This window comes from Malaya genurostris, chromosome 3, assembly GCF_030247185.1.
Source record: "Malaya genurostris strain Urasoe2022 chromosome 3, Malgen_1.1, whole genome shotgun sequence".
In the NCBI taxonomy this organism is placed as follows: domain Eukaryota; kingdom Metazoa; phylum Arthropoda; class Insecta; order Diptera; family Culicidae; genus Malaya; species Malaya genurostris.
The window spans coordinates 256,004,447-256,028,179 of NC_080572.1; the positions used below are offsets into that span (position 1 = coordinate 256,004,447).

The window sequence follows — 23,733 nt, forward strand, 5'->3', positions numbered from 1 at the left end:
AAGGCCTTTCCTAACATTTTCAACGTTTCGGAACACTTAAATCCATTTGCAACACAAAATTTGATGTACGCACGTTGTTCTAAATTTTAATCCATTATAAAAATCGCCACACGAAAATTTTCCAACTTCTTTGTATAGACGCCAAACAAAAACTAATCGTACGATATGCGTCAAAATTTGACAGAATGTGTAGAAAAGTGTTGCCAACGTTGAGAGAATAAAAGTTTACCGATTGGACAAGCGCGGGAATTTTAAAATGAAAATTCCGGTTCTTTTTTGATCATAAGGTAAAACTGAACCAAAGGCTATGGGTCTATAAGACAATTCATTGATTTATAAGCTTGCGAAAATCGGTCCAACAGAATCGGAGTAAATCGAGTGCACACGTTTATCCATGTATTTTTGCACATTTTACTCCGTTCCTCAGAAACTGGAACATGGATCCGGATAAAGCTCAATTGCAATATTTTAACTTTTTGGCTCATTTTCTCCATTACTCCGGATCCAACTGTTGGAAACAGATAAAATTCAAAGTCTTTTCGACAACGTGACCTTTCATGTGTATCTAAGTCTATGAAAAATTGTCCACCGAAGTTTAAATAAATCGAGTGCATTTATTTTTATTTTGGCACGTCGTCGCTCCGGAACGGAAGGTTCGATTCGGATGAAATATAATAGTAGGCTCTTTTATTATTATTATTATTTAATTTAACCCATTATATCTTTCATTATATTATAAGCTTGTGAAAACCGATCCATCGGTATCTGAGTAAAACGAGCGCACTTGTTTTTCATATTTTTGCACATTTTATTCCGTTACTCAGGAACCAGAAGTCGGATAAGATAAAACTCAATTGAAGGGTGGTATAAAAACTTTTCCTTTAAATGTAAGTTTAAAAAAATCGGTTAATTATTAGCCACATTTTACTCCGTTATTTCGGAACAGGCTATACACTGGACGTCCTTTCATTTGAATCTAAGTTTATTAGAAATATGTTCAGTGGAGGCTGATAAAAGTACACTTTTTTAATTTTTGTACGTTTCATCCTGTTACTCTGAAATCGATAGTCAAATTTGATAACAAGCCATAGCAATATAAGAACTTCCATTTGGAACTAAGCTTGTAAATACCGATCCCCTAGTGTATGAGAATATCTAGTGCACTTTATGTTTTCGCACGTTTTACCTCGTTACTTCGAAACTGGAAGTTCAATGCGGATAAAATTCAACATTATTCAGTAGCATAAAATTAAGGACGTATTTTTTTGTTACGTACACACATACACACTAATTTAGGCACTCGACCTTCTGGGCCTTGGTTGCGCATAGTCGGTTTTTACAGTGATCTTCGTGAGAAAGGAGGCAAAAACTCCAAAATACATCGATATCACATTACATCATTGAGGGCTAAGAACAGTACCTTTTGAAAGACGTAACTTTTTGAAAGGTTACCCGAAAAATCCACCTGATAATGTCTTTTAAATTTAGTTGAAAATATTCGGTGAAATTATTAGAATGATTTACTGAGTTTACCACTTGTGTTGTATTTTTTTCTGACTGAAGAATTACTGAAAATTGCATCGCTTGAAATGGCATACCTTTACTTGTTCATAGAATATCTCGATATTTTTAGGCTTATATCACAAACCTATCGTGACAGAGTCTAGATAATTTAGCTCAAATACGATTACATAAAAACATATATATTGTCACGATAAAAATTAAGTCTTATGTTCTCCTGTTAAACACAGTCAGTATCAATGCGTCAGCCATTTTATCCGCGTAAATTTCCAGGTAGCGTTCTGAAACAGGAAATGAGAGGAGAGAAACAGATTCGACTTAACAAGGTTGAAAAACACACAGATGCAAAGGGAATTGGTGTAGCACACAGACGCAAAGGGAATTGGGAAGTCGATTCAAAATCTGTACGCGACCCACTGTCCTCAGGCCTTAAAACTGGTTTTATAGCGATTTATTTACTTGCTTATAAACTGATTCGACTCACCCATATATTTCGCAACAGTTACTTGCGCTATTCTGGAATATTGAAAAACCATTCGAAGCAAGAAAGGTGATTTCTATATCATAGAAAACAGAAAAAGATCGCCACAGGTTTTTGACTGTAGAATCAAATCATGTAAACGGCGAAGCAAAGTCCTAGTGTTATATACCGCCCATCTGAAGAATTGCATCTATTTTCATATTTCGGATTTGTGCTGCAGAGTATGAATCGCTGGTCTCGTAAGTCAGTTGTCGTTTATCGAATTCAACTGGAAAGGATTATTAGTGTCAGTAGTATCCGAATCACTAGTTATGCAATCGGACAGAACACTTATAAAGAGACAGAAAGCCAAGTTCCGCATCGAAATGTGTTACCATGATAATTTTTATCAATTTTTATAGGAATTCATATTCCATTCTATGCGTCATTCGTTTTGATGGTTCTATATTTTTGAGTATGAGTAACTTGTTTCTACGTTTTCTTCGTGATAAGGCACTATTATGATTCAATCTGGTCGTTGCATAAATCATGATTTTTCTGAATATATGCTTATAATAGGCTATGTTATCTATTGCTACTATTCTCATGATGTCATATCGAGTGATGATAATGGTTTGAGTTCGTTTTTGCGCTTATTGAGTTATAAGTAGAGGGATTTTTGGAGTTAGTCAAATACCTAAAACATTAAAAAAGGGAAGATTGAACATTTGTGTAACTAAGCTGACCTGCAAATTCCACGGTGTTTCTGAACAGTCCAACACCTGAACCTATCGATCACTAATTAACTAAACGAAATTTCCAACTCTTTGAAAATTTATGCTAGGAACTGCTCATCGCGTGTTAATTATGACCATTCACGTCATGCTGAGTGCACACCCTGCGGCCCTCGAATAATCAAAGATTTTTATATTTTCACACCATCTTGATATGACCCGCTGCCAATGGGTAAACGATTATTGCGCGACCCTTCAGTCACAAAACGAAACAAGAAACACGAGTAGTTCGAATGACGAAGCAGAATATAACACAAATGAGTTGCATCTTTCGTTTGGTTAGGCACTACGGTCCACATCTGTTGACTGCCAGTTATTGTCGTGGGGCCAACCATAAAAAAGCATCAATCCTCACGTTTTCGTCTTCGGGGCGGCAGATCCAGACTCTTCATGGCCGCAACAACATGTGATTACAATTAACTGAAGTGCGATATGGCAACAGTTCACGCAGTTCATAATAATCGCTCGAAATTTAATTAAGCTATCGCTAGCAACTGATCGTTTGATTAATTGGAAACAGCGAAAGTAATTTATCATTTTTTTTCTCTCTCTCTCTTTTCTCAGCCTTGGAGTTCACAATCGAACCATCGGACGTGACGGTGCCAGAAGGCAGTTCTGTTATGTTGCAGTGTGCCGGCCGGTTGGACCAGAAGGCGATGCGAGCGGGAAAGATTGCGCCTAACATACGGTGGCGAGGTCCGGATGGGCAGGACATCGGTATAGTGGGTGACACCTTCCGATCACAGCTGACCAACGGGTCTCTCTACATTAGCTCGGTGGAAACGAACCGGGGCCTGACCGGTTTCTATCACTGTCTGCTCACGGTCGATGGGATCGGAACGATCGTGAGCCGTTCGTCCAGAGTGTCCATTTCTGGTAAGTTTTTCGTTATAGTAGACTCAGTATAGCATCAGACAAAGATAGTTATGTGAAATTACATTTTGATTTGCACATATGGGAAAATAAATGCAACAACATAATATTTTTCGCGGCAGAGTATATTACAAAAAAACTTACTTTTATACTATATTTCGTTAAAAACTGTAGGAAAATTTTAAATTTCTTGTCTTCTTTTGTAGATATTTATAGTAATTGTTTAGGTTTCATCAACTCCCAACGGGAAAACATATTGGAAAGAACTTACTGAAAGTCTAGTGAGAAATAAAATTTGCGAAAAAATGTTCTTGTGGTAATATTTTAACGAAATTTTATTTATACTAGACAGTTCCTTTATAATGACGTATTCCCGTTGAAAGTAGACGAAAGTAAAACTAAGTTTAAGGCGGCTTTGTGCTTTAAGGGTCTGAGCTAATGTGACAGCCGTTTTTCACGCCTATTTTGTGGATTTTAGTTTAGAAAAACCGTTAGAACAAAATATGTGTTATATTCCATATATTTTTGAAAACCACAAATATTTCACAAAACACCAATCAACAGACACACTTTTGAAAAAAGAAATGTTCAACTGCGGTTATGATTCCGGCTCCTCTGTTTATCTGACACCAAAAAAACTGTAAACCATTTTGTTCATAGTGCTAGCGACTCTGTTGGAAACAATAATAAAGAAAAAAAAATGATTTTATTGGACAACTTAAATGGAAAAACCTTGTTCAATCCACCTAGTGGTGCAATGGTGCCTTTTTCATTTTACTCACACCATTATAAATATTACTAGGGAGTTCTAAAAACAACTGTTCATTGAATAGAAACAGGAAAGTTTGTTCGAACGTAATCTATCAAAATTTACGAATCCTTATAGTACCGGAACTTAATGTATTATCTACAACGAATTAAGAGATCCTGCATGAAACCGTAAGTCTTTTCCTTCTGTAAGTTTGTGAAATTCGATTTTGCCATCTAGAGGAAAAGTAAGGTAGGACCCTTTTTTGTTTTTTACCACTATTTCTAATACTTGCGAAACCTAATTTCGAGGACCGGAATTGCCGAAATTGGTTCGTATCACATGCAGCAAATATGACTTACAAATTTTAACAGTTTTGAACCTAATTGAAAAGAAATTTTCCCTCGTTTGCTTTGTCGCTTTAGGTAGCGGTATAAAATTTTGAACGCTTAACCCAGGAGTTTCGCAACCTGAAGTCGGATCCAGATGAAATTCAGGAATTTTATATGGGATTACAACACTTTCTACTTAAACTTAAGTTCATAAAAACCATCTCTGAAAAAAATCGGAGTATTTAAACACTATTTTCGATGCTTTCGGAATCGGAAATCGGGTGCCATGACAGCCGGAATCAATTTGATAGACCGTCTTCTAACAATGATTAACGGTTTTAATAATTTCGAACTAAGTTTAGAATTTTTTCACGTTTTTGGTTTCGCTGCTTAAAGTGACGCTATACATTTTTTAATACTCTTCACCCCGTTATTCCGACCGAACCGAAAGTTGTATTCGGGTGAAATTCTTAAGCTCAAAAGAACTGTAATTTAAATATCTGTAATCTGTTTTTGAAAATCGGTCACGCCCTTTCAGAGAAAAGTGAGTAAGTGATCAGCTTATGTGTTGGTTTTCGTTTTCGTTAATAGCGATAAAAGTCCGCTGTGTGCATTGTTTGTAGCGGCGAGCTGTGTTTTCTTCTTCCGTGCCAGCTCGTACCGTAGTGCGTAGTGGTTTTGTATCGTCATTTTATATGACGGTTTGAAAGCTTTGACACTCATCGCCCTGTAACTGCGGAACCGGAAGTCAGATCCGGATGAAATTTTAAAGTAGCTTTTGAGACAATATGGGATTCAATTTAAATCAAGATTTGTGAAAATCGGTTCAAACATCGCTGAGAAATCGAAGTGAGTTCTACTGTTGGAGTTTTTTTTCACTACCTTCGTTGCTTCCGGAACAGAAAATAGGAAACTAGTAGTATCGAATCAAGTTCATATGCCCACAAACTAATGAGCTCTTCAAAAAATTTATCAGTGTTTGCCATCGGTTATGAAAAAAAGACATGAAATTGAAAATTTTCCACTTATCCCTAGTTCCGAATCTGGAAGTCTAATCCGGATAAAATGTTCTAGAAAATTTTGAACGATTTCAAAACCTTTCGTTTGAATCTTAGTTGGTGAAAATCGAGAAAAAAGTGAATCCATATTTTTATTACATACATACACACATACAAACGAACAAACAAACACACACACAACTATTTGCTCAGTTCGTCGAGCTGAATCGAATGGAATATGACGTTCGGTCTTCCGATCCTCGGTTGAAAAGTCGGGTTCACGGTGATTGCCTATTCTTGCTATATGAAAAAGGCAAAACACGCCCTTGAAAATGTAAATCGTCCCGGGTTGACGGTTCAATGCATAGGACGCTGGTCTTACAAGCCAGCTGTCGTATGTTCGAGCCCCGACCTGGAAGGATTCTTAGTGTCAGTAGGATCCATAGTACTAGCCATGCAATGAAGAATCGGCTGCGAAGTCTGTTGAAACAGAAAGGCCAAATTCCACGGAAGGAATGTAATGACAAGAATTTGCTTTGCCCTTGAAAATGACATTTTTATACCTCTCAGTCTGTAATTCCAGCACCGGAAGTCGTATGTGAATGAAATTTGGTAGGGTTGTATGGGGTTGTAAGACCTTAGAGCCTACGCTTGTGAAAATTGTATGAGCGGTCTCTGGGAATATCGATTGAACGTTTTCAGTTCATTTTGCACATTTTACTTCATAACTCTTTAATCTGAATTTTAGTTGAAGAAAATCGGTTGAGCGGTGTCTGAGTGCACTTTTTTTTTATTTTTATGCACAGGGAGTAACGGGGTAATACTCCCGAACCGGAAGTCAGATACGGGTAAAATTCAATAGCAACCTATGGGACCAAGAGACCTTTCATTTGTGTTTTTGTTTGTGAAAATCGGTACAGCCATCTCCGAGAAAATCGAGTGCAAATTTTTATTACATGCACACATACACACACACATACAGACACACAAAGGCATTTGCTCAGTTCGTTGAGCTGAGTTGAATGGTATATGACTTTCGGTCATCCGGGCCTCGGTTGGAAAGTCAATTTTCACAGTGGTCCATTTCATAGCCTTTTTATATGAGAAAGGCAAAAATCTTATTATTTTTCTCTGTCTTTTTTTGGGTCAAGTGACGTACCGATGAAATTTGGCGCCTGGGGTAAAATAACCTGCGTCGTTGGTATAGTGAGCAAAAATAAAAAGACTGAACTCCATCCCTGGAGAGATAGCTTAGACGAACAAAAAAATTGATTTGGTTTTCCGCCCCCCTAAAAACGTTGCGCCCGGGGCCTGACTGATTATCAACCATAGTGGAAACGTGTGCAAAGAAAAGATCATCCAAATCGGTTGCTAAGTGCTACTCATTTCTGGAGATAACTTTGGCGTCTCGGCAAATGTTTAGAGTAATTATTGTGTGGAAAAAGTTTACTATGTAAAATGCATGTTGCATTCTACTTTGTTTTGAATGTAACCTTCTTTGAACAGATATATTTGATTGTAAAAATTAGAATCGAATGGATCTTTTAAAATTACTCAAATTTTCTATTAGAATAATTCTTTATCGAATTCCCGGAGAGTACATTAAATTTTTCAATTAAAATGGCATACATTGTGAAAATGTATTTTCTTATATATATTATATATTATATATATTAGCTTGAAATATTTTTTCATAAAAATTTCCTGAATATTTTTCGGATCTAGCCGATTTCGGCTACACTGGTCAACGGATTCCGGTTCCGGAAGTTCCGAGAAAGTAACTTTTTCCACCTTAACCTTAACTCTAAATTTTTCTCATTTCGCTTTCTCGAAGACAACAAACTCGGATTTCATAAACTCATAATCAAAAAACCTGTTTTAATCCACCTAGTGGTGTAATGATGCCTTTCTCATATCTCACATATTCTCATATATAAATGTGTGGTAGTCTTCAAAATAATTTTTGTGTTTTGATTCTAAAAACTAAAAAGGTTTGTCCATAAACTAATATAAGCTACAGAGTGAACAGTTTCGAGGCAAGCTAAGAAATTTTTTTACGTGTTTGTTTCGCCGCTTCAAGTGACGGTATCCAATTTTTAACACACTTCACCATATAATTCCGGAGCCGGAAGTCGGATCCGGATGAAATTTAGCAGTTTTGTATGATTTTTTATATCGTTTATTTATACCCAGTTTTAACCTAATTTTGGTCGTTCGCCGGGTAGAAGTTTTGTATGAGACTATGATACCTTTCATTTGAATTTGTTGAAATCGATCACGCCATCTCTGAGAAAAGTGAGGCAGTAAGTTAAAACCGTATTTTTTTCACCAAATAACCTGTAACCGGAAGTCGGATCAAAATAAAATTCAGGAACTTTGTATAAGACAATTGTACCTTTCATCTGAAACTAAGTTTGTGAGAATCGATTCAGCCGTCTCTGAGAAAAATAAGTGTACTTATTTCCATTTTTTTTTTGCACATATCACCCTGTAATTCCGGAACCGGAAGTCAGATTCGAATAAAATTCTGGAACTTTGTGTGGGGCAAGACCTTTCATTTAATTCTAAGTTCATGAAAATCGGTTCAGCCATCTCCGAGAAAAGTGAGTGCAAAACAATGTAACATACATACATACACACTCATACATACAGACATTTTGCGTACTCGACGAACTGAGTTGAATGGTGTATGACAGTCGGCCCTCCGTGCCTCGGTTCAAAAGTCGGTTTTCACAGTGATTGCATAACCTTTATATATGAGAAAGGCAAAAATAAACTTTAGATCCCAAACAAAACTGATGAGCTCGACTTCCTGTTCTGGAATTACAGGGTGATGAGTTTCAAAGTACAGAAAACTGAGAAATTCTTCTAAATTGGACTCCAAACTGTTTCCATTTGTAGTTCTTATTAGTTGATGGTTGAATGAACCGAATCTTATTATACCGGTTCCCAGTTTTCTGTTCCGGAGGTAATAAGAATAGTTATCAAAATCTTCAAAACGGAACTCATTTCATGTTCTCATAGATGACTGATTTGATTTTCTCTAACTTAGATTCAAATGCAATGTATTATGGTTTGTTTCAAAAAAAAAAATCTTTGTAACTGAATCCTAAACTATTTTTATTTGTAGTGTTTTGATGAATTTCGCTGTAATACGGGGTAATTTTTAAGAGGTATAAGATTTGATTTTCAAACAAAATTCACAAAAAATTTAAGAAAATTGATGAAATCCTGATTGGAAGATGATTTCATGCAAATGTGCTAAAAGGATACCAGCAAAAAATCACTCTTTATATAGTAGATAATGAATAATACGAGATAGGCATCGTTACACCATTAGGTGGATTAAACAGTTTTTTTTTCTTAATGTATTTGCGGAGTCAATAATTTTACGCAAACGGTTCGATGGGAATGAGTACGACATTTGTCTTTCAAGTCCATTCAATCCATCAAGGATGGCTTTTATCGTATCAAAGACCGCTCACTAGCAATTCTGCACACGATTCAATCGGTGCAATCAAAGAGAGACGGATATCATCGCAACAACAAAAAACCGGCATGGCTCATTTAACATAGAATGGATACCAGTGCGAGAGCGAATTTCTCTCGATGACATGTCTGAGAATCAAAGGTTAGCACGCTGCTGTGGGGATCCTCTCTGAAGCAACAAACGGTCGCTTATTTTCGTTTCGCGACCCGATTCTATACGGACAGTTGATAATTGCGATAGATTAATTTTACTACTGCCGCTTATTTCAACTATGTGCACATAACCGTTGTATAAGTTGTGTATACGAAAATGAATGTGAATGCTCCACACAAGGGGTTTGAAATATTGCAACCTAGCATGAGAATCATCGATTCGATTTTCTGCGATAATTGTCAACTTGCGATTCTCTCTTGGGAAATTCCAGTAATCATTATCAGACTGTAAATTTTTTTAAGGGCCGTGAAATACTCCACATAGAAGTGGAGCGAAGAAATGTAGAAAAATTCTCTCACGGTTCATGCATTGACAGACACGAGTTCTTATAGGATCTTCTACAGGATTGAAAATGTTGTATACAATGTAGAGAGATATCGAGCAGTTTCTGTCAAATTATCGACAATCACCAATACTGCCTATAATATTTATATTGAAAGGGTGTTCAATGAATATTGATACTCTTTCGGTTTAATATAATATCTTTAAATCGGAAGCCATCATCTTAGATTCAAAAACGGCTTCAGACGTCGATTTCATCTAATTTGTTACAAAAATACTCTTACCCTGTATTTTCGTACAAGACACAAACCTCTTTTTATGAAGAAGATTCGAGAAAAATGAATTTATCATTTGGAATTTGCTTCGTAAAAAGAAATACAAAAATCTAATGCTTCGTAAAACAAAAAACTTCGTAAACGCAGAACTGGGCATAAATCATACGAAATTAGCAAACACATTTATTATTCAGACTTATTCGGGTTAACTCGACTAATTTGTATATCCGTTCAGATTTAAGCATCCCTTTGACTAAATAACCTTATTTTTTTCCTTTGTTCCAGATCTTCCCGAGATCAATCAAGACTCTCACGAAATTTACCTCTACGCAGGCCAAACGGCCTACTTCAAATGCTTGTCCAGTCCGCTGTTGTTCAATCTTGAAGCCCGGTACCGTGTCGAGTGGTACAAGGATGAATCACCACTGCGGATGGATCTGACACGAATGCTATTGCTTCCCTCGGGAGCTCTGGAAATCGACGAAGTAGTCTCGGGAGACCGGGGGACCTATCAGTGTAACATAACGGCCGAGACGTTCTCCAGGTTGAGTAGTAAATCGAATCTAAACATCAAATCAACGGCCGGTCAACCGCAAAGCTTTGCACCACCTTCGTTCGTAATAGTTCCTCAGCCACAAACCGTACGAGAAGGCGATACCGTAATATTGGACTGTGTGGCCAACGGGAATCCCAAGCCAACCATCAAGTGGCTTCGGAATGGCGAAGAAATCGACATGAATGATTTGGACTCGAGGTTTCGAATAATTGGCACCGGATCGTTACAGATTAACTCCATCCAGGACACGGATGCCGGAGATTACCAATGTAGAGCCAGTAACTCCGAAGATTCCCTGGATGCATCCGCTACCGTACAGGTGCAGGTCCCACCGAAGTTTATTCTCAGTCCTGAGGACAAAATTGCGTACGAAAAAGAAGAATTGGAGTTGCAGTGCTCCATCCACGGAAAACCAACTCCTGTGATTCAGTGGCTGAAAAATGGGGATCTGATAACGCCAAACGAATACATGCAAATTGTTGGAGGGTAAATATTTTTCTTTCTCGTTAAATTGTGATAATTTCCAACTACGAGAAAATTTCAAATTTTAGTTTTCTCTTGATCCAAATTAAACTCTCATTTCGAATCCCGCAAATTACATTAAACCGCGAAATAACATATTTCCAAGCTAATAAAATTATGATTGTTACTGATTAAAATCTTTTAAATCCTTTCGAGAAATAAAATAAAATATTACGGCAATTAACACCTGGCAACATTGTCGTCAACATTAATGTTATTATCCCATATCATCGGATTTTATTTCTTCTCCTCCGCCAAACAGCCACAATCTGAAGATCTTCGGGCTGATTGGATCCGACGCGGGCATGTTTCAATGCATCGGCACCAATCCGGCCGGTAGCGTGCAGGCAGCGGCCCGTCTGGAAATCGTCGAACCAGGTAATTTATCGTTCTGTGCTGCCACCCGATGACGGTTTGGTGCATTGCGGCCGATTCTGTTTTTCGGTAGACTGGGATGTCTACGAACCGTTTTGTACATTACTTTTATTGGAAACTTTTTCTTACTGTTGGTTTTTCTCTTCTTTTTTCTTTTTTTTTCGCCACGCGATTTATCGATTTCGGTTACTCTTCGTTCCGTTACGGCTGTCCGGATTACAATGATTATGATTTATTGCCATTTTTTATTTTTGTTGATTTTTGTTGCGAATGGGTAACTCGTTCATTTCTGTTTCCTGCTTGCAAATTACTTTGTTTGTTCTACTGGCGCAATTTGTTATTTTTTGTTTTCGTTTCGACTGATGATTTGGGACTCGACTGGACTCGACCTTAGGGCAACTGAAAAGACAGAAGGGTAAGAAATTTAATCAGAACCAGTCAAAAATGAAATCCTACGAAAAATCGATTCACTCTGACCCGAAACTGTCGAAAGTTGTGCTGGACAGTTTGCTGTCGAAAACGAAGGAAAAGGCAAATGTGAATCAAAATAAATTTCAATACGACGAATACACGGACGACGACTATCTCGAGCACGAGGAAGATCACGACGACGACGAAGAAGAGGGAAAAATTTACTCGCTACGACCCAACGAAGACCCGAACAAACTTTATCAATCGTTGACCGGCTCGCGGTCCACCGAAGACGGTGGTGAGATTGGACATTTTTCTAATTCAAACTATCCCAATGCTGTCACACGGAAATACCCGAAATCGGAACTAGATGGAAGCGGCAAGTTTGCAGCACCGCTACCGGGACCACCACGGGATCTGCAGGCTCAGATTGTGAAACCACGATTCATCACGCTCAGCTGGTTAGAGCCGGTCAAAAATCCGGATGAAGTTATCACGTACTCAGTTTACTACAAGATGCACACCAGTGAAAGGTAAAATCCAATTAATTTTTCGATTTAATCGTTTAAAATTAATAACTATATTTTCTTCATCGACAGAGAACGCAAAATAACTACGAAATCTCGCGACGAACAGGAAGTCAACATTCAGTCTCTCCTACCGGGAAAAACTTATCAGTTCCGTGTGGTGGGTAACAGTAATCACGGATCAGGTGAGTCATCCCAAACGCTGGAAGTTCGGACCCACTCGGAAGATAATGTGGCTGGCCCACCACAGAATATTCGTGGCCGGGCAATGAGTGACAAAGAAATCCATCTTCAGTGGGATCCTCCACTGGTGTCGATCGCTGAAATATCGAAGTACCGCGTGTACTATGCGGAAATCGATAACGGCGATGAAATGTACTCCGATACCACGTCGACCGAAATAATTATTAGTGAACTGAGACCTTACACCGAGTATACGCTCTATGTGATGCCCTGGAATCAAGTCGGGATGGGTGATCCGTCGCTCGAAATAGTAGTCAAAACTCACTCGTCCATTCCTTCCGAGTCACCGTCGAATGTATCTTTGGAAGCAACAAGCTCGACGTCGATCACAATTCGTTGGCAACCGCCACCGGTCGAAGAACGCAACGGTCAAATTACCGGATACAAAATTCGTTACCGGAAAAACAAAAAACCGTTACAAGTGGAAACCACGCCGGCGAATGTCCGACACTGGGAATTGAAAGGCCTGGAACGACTGTCCGCATATCAGGTCAAAATTGCTGCCATGACCGTTAATGGTTCGGGTCCGTTCACCGAATGGCACCACATCGAGACGTATGAAAACGATCTGGACGAATCGCAGGTCCCTGGCCAACCGGGATGGATCAGAAGTAAGTTTCCATTAGAGTTTTTAGTGTATTGTCAATTGAATTTTTGTCAGTATTTATCACTTTACCAATGCTTGTAGGAAACAAACCAAATGATTGTTTGACTAAGGGAAATTAAATCTACATTCTGCTGTCAACTTATTACGGTGAATTTACAAGTAGTTTTCAAATTCAATGCAGTCCACCTAGGTTATGGCAGATCATGAAAACTATATTAAAAATATAATCAGGCTCATTTTTTTCCACAAATTAGTAAATCCAATCTATTTCGTCCCCTTCAAAGTAATTTGTTTCCGCACACAAAATTTAATGCAACTTCTTTCTTGAATAATTGCACTCATTGTAAAACTCGCCGATTGCACTCTTAATACTTCAGAAAGATTGACGTATACTAAACACTAATGAATATTTTCACGTGACACTTGGCACAGATGTCACTGACAGTCATACCAACCAAGAAAAACAAATTTCCACGTATAAGCTTACCGCGTGAAATACAATTCAATAGTCTTACTACTTTTTGCCCACAATAGTAGATAATAGAAAAAAAAATTTCAGCCATTGGAGCAATTCTTGAAATTAACAACTTGTTCAAGCTTGTAACAAAAATTGCACACGTCTTCAGTATAGCATACTATTTGTTTGGCACTGATAGAAAAACTTATTCGATTCAAGGTTGATTTCCGAAAATGTACTTTCCACAAATCTTTGTTATTGGGATACATTTTTTATTCAGGCCTATTTGTGCGCAAGCATTTTTGTTTCAATTATACAGGTTTTGACCTTAAGATTATTCGCCTCTTGAGGTCAGAAAAACTTCATATAAAGGGTGATTTTTTAAGAGCTTGAGAACTTTTTTAAACAATAAAACGCATAAAATTTGTAAAATCTCATCGGTTCTTTATTTTAAACGTTAGATTGGTACATGACATTTACTTTTTGAAGATAATTTCATTTAAATGTTGACCGCGGCTGCGTCTTAGGTGGTCCATTCGGAAAATCCGCTTTTTTATCGACAAATTTTGTTCAGCGATGAGGCTCATTTCTGGTTGATTGGCTACGTAAATAAGCAAAATTGCCGCATTTGGAGTGAAGAGCAACCAGAAGCCGTTCAAGAACTGCCCATGCATCCCGAAAAATGCACTGTTTGGTGTGGTTTGTACGCTGGTGGAATCATTGGACCGTATTTTTTCAAAGATGCTGTTGGACGCAACGTTACAGTGAATGGCGATCGCTATCGTTCGATGCTAACAAACTTTTTGTTGCCAAAAATGGAAGAACTGAACTTGGTAGACATGTGGTTTCAACAAGATGGCGCTACATGCCACACAGCTCGCGATTCTATGGCCATTTTGAGGGAAAACTTCGGAGAACAATTCATCTCAAGAAATGGACCGGTAAGTTGGCCACCAAGATCATGCGATTTGACGCCTTTAGACTATTTTTTGTGGGGCTACGTCAAGTCTAAAGTCTACAGAAATAAGCCAGTAACTATTCCAGCTTTGGAAGACAACATTTCCGAAGAAATTCGGGCTATTCCGGCCGAAATGCTCGAAAAAGTTGCCCAAAATTGGACTTTCCGAATGGACCACCTAAGACGCAGCCGCGGTCAACATTTAAATGAAATTATCTTCAAAAAGTAAATGTCATGTACCAATCTAACGTTTAAAATAAAGAACCGATGAGATTTTGCAAATTTTATGCGTTTTATTGTTTAAAAAAGTTCTCAAGCTCTTAAAAAATCACCCTTTATTTACGTTTCGTTTTCGACTCATCAGTGCGTCAGCAGATTATGTTGAACTGCTGACGCAAACCCCTGGATCAACATAATCCGCTGAGCAGACGTAAAGTTAATGCTATTTGCAAAATACTTTTTAATTACACAAGAAGTGTAACGTCTAAACTGATGTCTCGAACGAAACAAGTTTCGGCTTGCTGGCCGTACAGATTGTGGAAATTTGAAGGGGAAAAAAGATTTTTTACCCCCAAATTTATGCTAGGCGCACAAAATCATTTTCATATATTTACGTTTCGTCCTCGACTCATCGGTGTGTCAGCAGATTATGTTATAAAAAAACTTTGTTCCCCTTCAAATTACCAGAATAACTTTCTGACCCTTTGTGCAGGGTAGGGAATTGAACCCAGGTGGGTTGCATCGTTTTTTGACTTTTTCATATAGAAAGGCTATGCAATCACTGTGACAACCAACTTCACAATCGAAGCCCGGAGGGCCTCGTGTCATTTACTTTTCAACTCAGTTCGTCGAGATCACAAAATGGCTGTATTTGTGTATATGTGTGTGTATGTGATAAATAATGACACTCAAGTTTCTCAAAGATGGCTGGACCGATTTTCACTAACTTTGATTTGAATAAAAGGTCTTTTGGTCCCATTATCTACTATTGAATTTTAGTTTCCTCCCGACTTCCGGTTACGAAGTTACAAGATAATATGTGCAAATATATGAGAACATGCGAATAGAATTTCCTCGGAAATATCTTGATTGATTTTCGCAAACTAAGATGCAAATAAAAGGTCTTGAAATTCTTTGTAAAATCCCCGAAAAGTCGATCCGGATCCGATTTCTGGTTCCAGTAGAATAGAAATTTTTTTAATATCATGAGTATTTTTACCTTTTTTCACGAGTGATGGCAAAACGAGGTGCAAATTTTTAATAAACTTACTGGTAAGTTCATCTAGTTTGCGGATCTTGTTAGTTGGTGGCAATATAAACCTACTTTGGGACTCTCCGGTTTCCGGTTTCCGATTCCGAAAGTATCGATAATAGTGAAAAAAATCCAAAAACGGAACTCACTTCAATTTCTTGGCAACTGTTAAGCCGATTTCTACAAATCTTGATTCGAATTAAAGCTTTTATTGTCTCAAAAGATACTGTGCAATTTCATCCAGATCCGACCGGTTCCGAAATTATATGGCGATGAGTGTTAAAATTTTCAAACCATCATACATAAAGACGATGCAAAACCGGTACGCTTCGGTATGTGCTGGTACGGAAGAAGAAAATACTACCGCTTACGAACGAAGCACATAGCGTGTTTTTTTTCGATTTCGCATAGCGTGTACGGGAGAACGAAAAGTGGGCGAAAACTTACGTTTTAAAAACAAAATTGAATTTACCGGCTGTGATTACATTGATAATAACAAACATAATTATCGAATCACAACGTATGTTCCATTACACTGCTTGAAAACTACCTATTTGGATTTCTTATACAGTACTAACAGGAGCACAGGTTTTCGTTTGAGTTCATTTTCGTTTAATTGATTCAATCTAAATAGTGAATGAGAGGTAAATCAACCAGTTTTCATTCAAACAATAGTTTTTTCGCTGAACTTATCATATGTTGGTCGAAATGTCTAATCGTCACAAAAATTACGACACAGATAAGAACGAAACGGTTTCTGAGTTCCGGCTCTGGAAAAGGATTATCCAAGACTCCATCGAAACTTGCATCGATTTTTAATGAAATGTTAATGAGAAAGATTTCATTACAATACTAGGTGAATTATTTGTCAATACTAGGTAGAGTTTTTATTGAGAGTATGGTAAAAAATACTTTCGTGTCATTATAACAGCAGTATTGAATAATTTTCGAACCTCTTTTTTTCTGTGATATTTCTTCTTAGAGCCGAAGCAAAGATATTGTATCCGATGTTATCATAAATCATATTCGATGAGTGAAAGTCGAGTAATCGACAAAATAATATGATTTTCTACTAATAAGACTATCAGAACAACAATACCAAATTGGAAAAATCGTCTTCAATTATTTTGAAATAACAAACAACGGAAAAATATAAATATTTGAAATATTGTTTGCAATGCGACTTGATGATTTTCCAAAATCGAAATAATTCTTCGAAACAGTGAATATTGGCACGGATCCATGGATTCATTCATTCATTATTCTTGAAAATAAAGGTTAGTTAAATCTTTTTTAGTTTGCGTTTGGAAAATTTGTCGTTCGTTATCCAAACATTGACTTCAGAACGTAATTCATGAGTGTCTATTACCCTGTAAATCAATTTTGTGATAATCAATATCTGTTGAATTGTTTGTGTCGGTTGTTATGAGTTAAAATCTTTCTGGGAATAGTAGCAGGTTTGCAGAGTCTTGCCTTGGTAAGTTTCTGAGAGACAATCGAACAGAATGTTCTTGAACTCGTTTAAAGGGCGGGTAGGTTCTAACAATTTTGAAAAATCATTTATTGTTTTCTTTATATTGTCTTATAGTAGAACATTTCAAGAATATTCTGTGAAATTTTCAAGCCTATTGTAACGAAACTCTGGAAGTTATGGACCTTTATCTATGGCTATCTCTTTCTGCGAGGAAGCAAAAGCTCTGCGCACAAGTCCAAGATTTCTACTTCGATTGACTTTAAACCTTGACAAAACATTCTTGAAATGTTTTATTATAATAAATTATAAAAGAAAAAATGTGTTTTTTTGAAAATATTAAACCCTATGGGTTCACTGGAGTAATTAATTGTTTTTTTCGTGAAAAATCGAAGTTTTCACTTTAAACAACCACCAAAAATAAAAAAAATAAAAATAAATTTAAAAAATCAAACAGAAACGTTGGGGTCTAGAAAAACTTCTACTCTAACTATGCTACTTTGATTTGTTCACTTCTGATTAGTCTGCGCTGAGATACAGTAGACACCGCAAATCATGATTTTCAAGAAACGTCCTCAAAAATATCTCTTCCCCGACTAATTTCTCAATATTTTTCCATGAAAAAATTACAAAATGTTGTTCGAATTATGCTTTTTATCATGCAAAACATTTGAATTTATTTTGTTGAACGGTTCTGGAAAAAAATCGCAAAAATGATGATTTTTTTCATCGCAATACGGATTTCGATATTTAAGCTTCTCTTCACCAAGCTTGTGTTCAAGTTTTGTATGCAAGCTTTTTTTTTTATAACGTTAAGTTTCTCTACCATTTTGCGATTTCGGTTGATGCGATAAACTTTTTTTCATTATCAATCGAGTTCATCTTATATAAATTAGAAATTAATCTGAAGCACTCAAAATTTACCCTGTGGTAGTTGCAAATTTCTCAAGCGAAATGACATAACATGGAATTTCATCCGAGCTTGCATGACACAAGATCAGAGCATACCAATTAAAGCTTCAAATCGTTTTATGGCACTTTTTTGTCTTGGTGTCTAGCAACAACCTACCTCTGGCATGCTACGCGTATTACTGAAACGTTAGCCATAATTTCGCTTCTGTTTATAGATTCGCGTGCTTCCAACAGCTTTGCTTTTGTATCGATTGACCAATTAGAGCGATGCTATCCCTTTGATATATCGCTTACTTCTTCAAAACCGTCGTCTATGGCAGGGAAATCCGGTATGCCGGAGACTTTTAGCAGACAAAATAGGACACTGCTCGCTACTAATCAAAATTTCAATCATTTATAATTGAAAATACGTGGCTTGATACATTCAAATCGAAACTTAGAAATATTTCCAATCAAATGATTAAATAATATTAATAATTGATACAAAAAAGACTAAGCTGTAAGTGTTTAAAACCTGACCACATTTCTACGTGTATTTTTCCTTCAGTTTTGAGTTTCACCCCTATAAATAAAATAAAGATGTGTTCCACATCAAAACAGGTTCTGTGACCAAAATCAATCGAAATTTAATATGGAAATTTATGCATTGATTTTGTAGTAAATAATTGCTCGTATTTTGTTTTGCAGTATGCGTTTTGTTCACTTAGTAATTTTATTGTTTTCGTAGTTCTGAAATGAGATTGAACAAGCATTTCAAAAACAACTTTTTTGACCGGTTAGTAGAATTCACTTAATCGATTTAAAAGGAAAAAAATATTCCTTTTAATTCCACTATATTTAAAAAAATCTGTACTATTTCACCACTAATGTCACGATGTAGTAACAGTCACAGACACCAGTATTTCGGTGTACTATTTTCAACTTTTTTCGGTGTACCACTACTAGGTCTGTCTGCCAACAGCATTTTTTTAAATAGAGTGGAATAAAATGGAATTATTTTGCGTTTTCAATCGATGAATTTTAAATTTTCTGCGATTAATAATCTCTCCTCGGTAAAAAATTTTGTGTACTTCTGGTTGAGCTTTAAACGTATATGTATGCTGCTTGATGATCATAGAAAAAATGGGTAATTACTCTAAATCAATGAATGAATGAATGAAATTGAACTTAACCAAAATTATAAGATATGAGTTTTGATGACACTGAAAAACACGTTTTCAATTCACTTTCTTTACGTTTCGTCTTGAACTCGTCAATGCATGACAGTTTACGTTGAACTGTTTTGCCACCACAGTTCATCACAAACCGCTAAGCTGACGTAAAGTTATTGCTATTCTCAATACACTTATAAATTGCACCGATGTGAAAAGTCCTTCCTGAAAAGTCCTTCCCAAATGAAAACAAGTTTCGGAAAATACTGGCTGATTCAGATGGTCATTTTGGAAATAACCTAATATTGTGCTAGGGCAAATGACCAATTTTATTATCTTAGCGTTTCGCCTAGCGTGGCATAACAGTTCAACACAAACTGTTATGCACTGACGAGTCTGAGATGAAACGTAAAGATAACGCAATAAGCGAATGGCTAAATGACGTTTTCAATTGTTTTTCGTATAAAGAATGAAACGTTTCTATTGATGATTTGGAATGTCAAACCTCCATACTGTGAATAACACTCAATTATTTTACTGTTATTCATTTCAGCTCGACCGGGAGCGGATAGCATCACTGTTCTGTGGGCTCCTCCAGTCCATCAGGAGATAAAAGTGCGGAATTATATCCTCGGATGGGGAAAAGGCATTCCGGACGAAGACACTACCGACGTGGAGGAACATATACGAACGTTCGAAGTTCGAAACCTGGAACCAAACACCGAGTATGTGATATCGCTCCGTGCACGGAACAACATGGGTGATGGCCCGCCAATTTATGACACTGTGCGTACGAGAGAAGATTCACCCATAGAAGCACCCACCCCACTAGAAGTGCCGGTAGGGCTCCGAGCTATTCCGATGTCAGGAACATCAATCGTGGTGTATTGGACCGATACGACACTGAGCAAAAGCCAACACGTGACCGACAATAGACACTACGTAGTTAAATATACCCCGACCGCATCAACTCGTTTCCGATACTACAATACAACCGACTTGAACTGTATGATCGGAGATCTTCGTCCAAGCACGCAATATGAGTTTGCGGTGAAAGTAGTTAAAGGACATCGGCAATCTGCGTGGTCTATGTCCGTTATCAACTCAACGCATCAAGCATCGCCGGTGTCGCCTCCACGGGATTTAACCGTATCTTATGATGATCGAAACCCATTGACTGCAATTCTACAATGGCAACCACCCCGACACAGTAACAGTCCAATTACCGGATATGTAGTACTCTATACCACGGATCCAAACAAACGAGATCGCGACTGGAATGCGGAAGCCGTTGTTGGAGATAAAACCAGTACGGAGATTACGAGCTTGGAGCCCCATACAGTATACTATTTCAAGGTACAAACTCGCAACACTAAGGGATATGGACTATTTTCGGCAATGGTTTCTCAAACAACGGGAGCCGACGTGGACTCCAGTGAAAATTTATCGATGCACAAATCTATTTCACCGGAGATGGTCTATGTGATAGTTGGATTTTCGATCCTAACGGCTGTGATAGCAGTCGCCGTCGTGATCTTACTTTGTCGCAAGAAACCAGAAGGAACTCCGGAGCATGCGAAGAAAAGTTATCAGAAGAATAATGCCGGTATTATCAAGCCGCCGGATTTGTGGATACATCATGATCAGATGGAACTGAAAAACCTGGATAAAAATAATCACAGCACCACACCCGGTTCAGTCGATGGAGGAGCTTCCAGTAGTGGGGCTTTAACCCTGCCGCGGTCGGTGGGAGGTCACGAGTTCGACAACGAAACTCCGATATCTCATGTAACAAACTCGTTGGATAAGCGAACCTATGTGCCAGGTTATACGGGTAGGATAAGCTTTTGTGATTGTACGTGATGGTGGGTTTTGATTGAAACCTTCTTCTTCTTATTCCAGGAACCACAACCCCATTAAGCTCGACCATGGAACGACCGCAATATCCCCGTACACAGTACAATATGGCATCACGGCCGCACATATCACTTGATCAACAGACACTATCGCAGCAGAGCTTACTACAGCAACCGCCACAGTTACCTCCGGCCAACTCGCTGGTGCAAACTCCGGAAAATCCCTACACGTACGAAGGAAATTACAGGTAGTCCCAGCGGTATTTCTTTTTCACAAAACAACAATCAAACGTTGTTCAATATATTTTTCAGCAATCCGGCAGTCACATACGCACCCGGTATGACGGTGGATGCACCGAAGCGAGGGCAAGGCCATCCCTTGATGAGCTTCAGTGTTCCTGCCCCGCCAGCTTCGACGCCAGTTGTTACCAATCAGGGAAAGCATGGTGAGTTGTGATTTGGTTTGTTTTTAACGATACCATTTTTTTCTAAATCAGTGGTTGATAAAATTCGAAAATAGCTGTACCGATCTTCTTGAAAGTAGTTCAGTTCGTTCTATGCATGATACGAAAGGCTGCTTTATTTCCAGCTTTATCTAGAATAAACCGAATAAAGTGCTATTTAGCATGAATTTGATTTATAGAAGTAACAGGAGCGCAGGTTTCGAACACACAGTGCTCCTGTTACTTCTGCGTACGTTATTCAAGCTAAATTGGCTAATATTTTTTAATCAGCTGCATAACATGCTCTGTGACTGTTTTTAATAATACTCTTCCACCACGGTAATGCCGAATAAATTTCAAATACATCACCACTTGATTCGCTTATCAACAACCCTACGCGCACTGAACATTTTCCGAAAAGTTCAGTTTTTGGTCAAATTTATTCATCATGTATTCTGCAAAGGGTTGAGAACTCGGCTATGAAAGTTCATTTCCCAAAAATCTTCTCTTCTAGCATCATATCACATATATTGTGCGATATTTTTTCTTGAATATCATCAAGGAGAATGCTCGGTAGTGAACTTTTCACAACTGGTTTTTTTTTCAAGTTTCTTTGCGTTTCGCCTTCGGCTCGTCAGTGCTTAAAGCAGTTCAAGTAGAACTGCCATCTCCGCCTAGCAGTCCAACTTGAACCGCTAAGCCATGTAAAGTCAGTTTCAGTGAGGATCACGTTGTCAAAAAATCAGTACTGAGCTTTTCTGATCGATGACTTGTTTTGTCTGAAAATCACCAGTGAAAAATTTCAGTCGCGATTTTCGAAACTTTGATTATTTCCCAACACTGGCTAGCTGTAGAGGCTACAAAGATAAAGAGCAGCATGTATCTATACATCTCAAAATGTGGACAAAGCATATACGTTAGAAAAAGCATAACACATTCCTTAATAAGTTGTGTGACCAACTAAGAAGAACACATTTTTTGCTAAAAAATTGATTTTATTCATTAATTACAATTTCCTTCAAGAGCAATACAATCATTCCAACACTTCTCTAACTTTTCGATGCCGTATTTGTAGAAGCATTTGTCTTTTGTCTCAAAATATGCCTCACATTCAGCAATTGCTTCTTTATTTGAGTTGAACTTCCTAAGTGCGAGCATGTTTTTGAGATCAGTGAATAGCCAGTAGTCTCTGGGGGTCAGATCTGAATTACACAATGGGTGAGGAAGCCATTCGAAATGTAATTCGTTAAATTTAACCATCATTGCCGTCGGCTTGTGAGCCGGTGCATTTATGAAGTGGTTTTTCCATGGTTTTTGCATTCAAATGATCTAACAAGCGCTGTGTAGTATCCACTATTGATTTTTCAAGATAGTCGAAGAAGATTATACTATGTGCATTCCAAAATACTGAAGCCATAAGCTTTCCAGCTGACTGTTGCTCCATTAGACGCTTTTGACGTAGTTTACGGGTTGCAATCCACTCAGATGATGATCGTTTTGGTTCCAAAGTGAAGTAATGCATCCATGGTTCATCCATTGTCACATATCGACGCAAAAAAAGTTTACAACTTTCAAACATGGCCAGACACTGCTCTGGATCGTCAACACGTTGTTGTTTTTGATCGACTGTGAGTAATTGCGGCGCCCATTTTGAGAAGAGATTTACGGTTAAATATAACCAGGGCTTTTTTGTGTGGGCAAGCGAAGGCACGCAGTGCCCCCAAATCACATTTCAAAAATATTATCGTGGCTCGTCAGGGCATTTTTAGGCTTTACATACATATTACTCCATGAATGACTTTGATCATGAACTAATCATACCAACAATTTGGAATAATGTTGATACCAATTTTGAAAATACCAACCCTGTTTTAGCGTCATCATGCATATGGAGATTGGGATTTTAAACACCCATCATCCTACAACTCACAAAACTAGAATTCCGAAGAGATTCAAGATCGGATTGGAACAATTCGTTACTTTTCTAATGTTGTTTTCGCTTGAGA

General features: G+C 37.7%; 1 protein-coding gene across 2 annotated transcripts in view; it reads left to right on the forward strand.

Annotated features, from left to right (window-relative positions):
* The window catches only part of LOC131438075 (neogenin), a 306,153-nt gene that overhangs the window by 277,579 nt on the left and 4,841 nt on the right, over positions 1 to 23,733 (forward strand). The window contains exons 2-9 of one of the 2 annotated variants that reach the window (XM_058607871.1): positions 3,340 to 3,651; positions 10,272 to 11,028; positions 11,327 to 11,442; positions 11,834 to 12,383; positions 12,450 to 13,231; positions 19,982 to 21,262; positions 21,331 to 21,532; positions 21,597 to 21,730. In XM_058607871.1, the coding sequence (XP_058463854.1) occupies positions 3,340 to 3,651; positions 10,272 to 11,028; positions 11,327 to 11,442; positions 11,834 to 12,383; positions 12,450 to 13,231; positions 19,982 to 21,262; positions 21,331 to 21,532; positions 21,597 to 21,730 (4,134 nt within the window). The remainder of the gene's footprint in view (positions 1 to 3,339; positions 3,652 to 10,271; positions 11,029 to 11,326; positions 11,443 to 11,833; positions 12,384 to 12,449; positions 13,232 to 19,981; positions 21,263 to 21,330; positions 21,533 to 21,596; positions 21,731 to 23,733) is intronic. The other variant, XM_058607872.1, reaches the window with a different exon arrangement.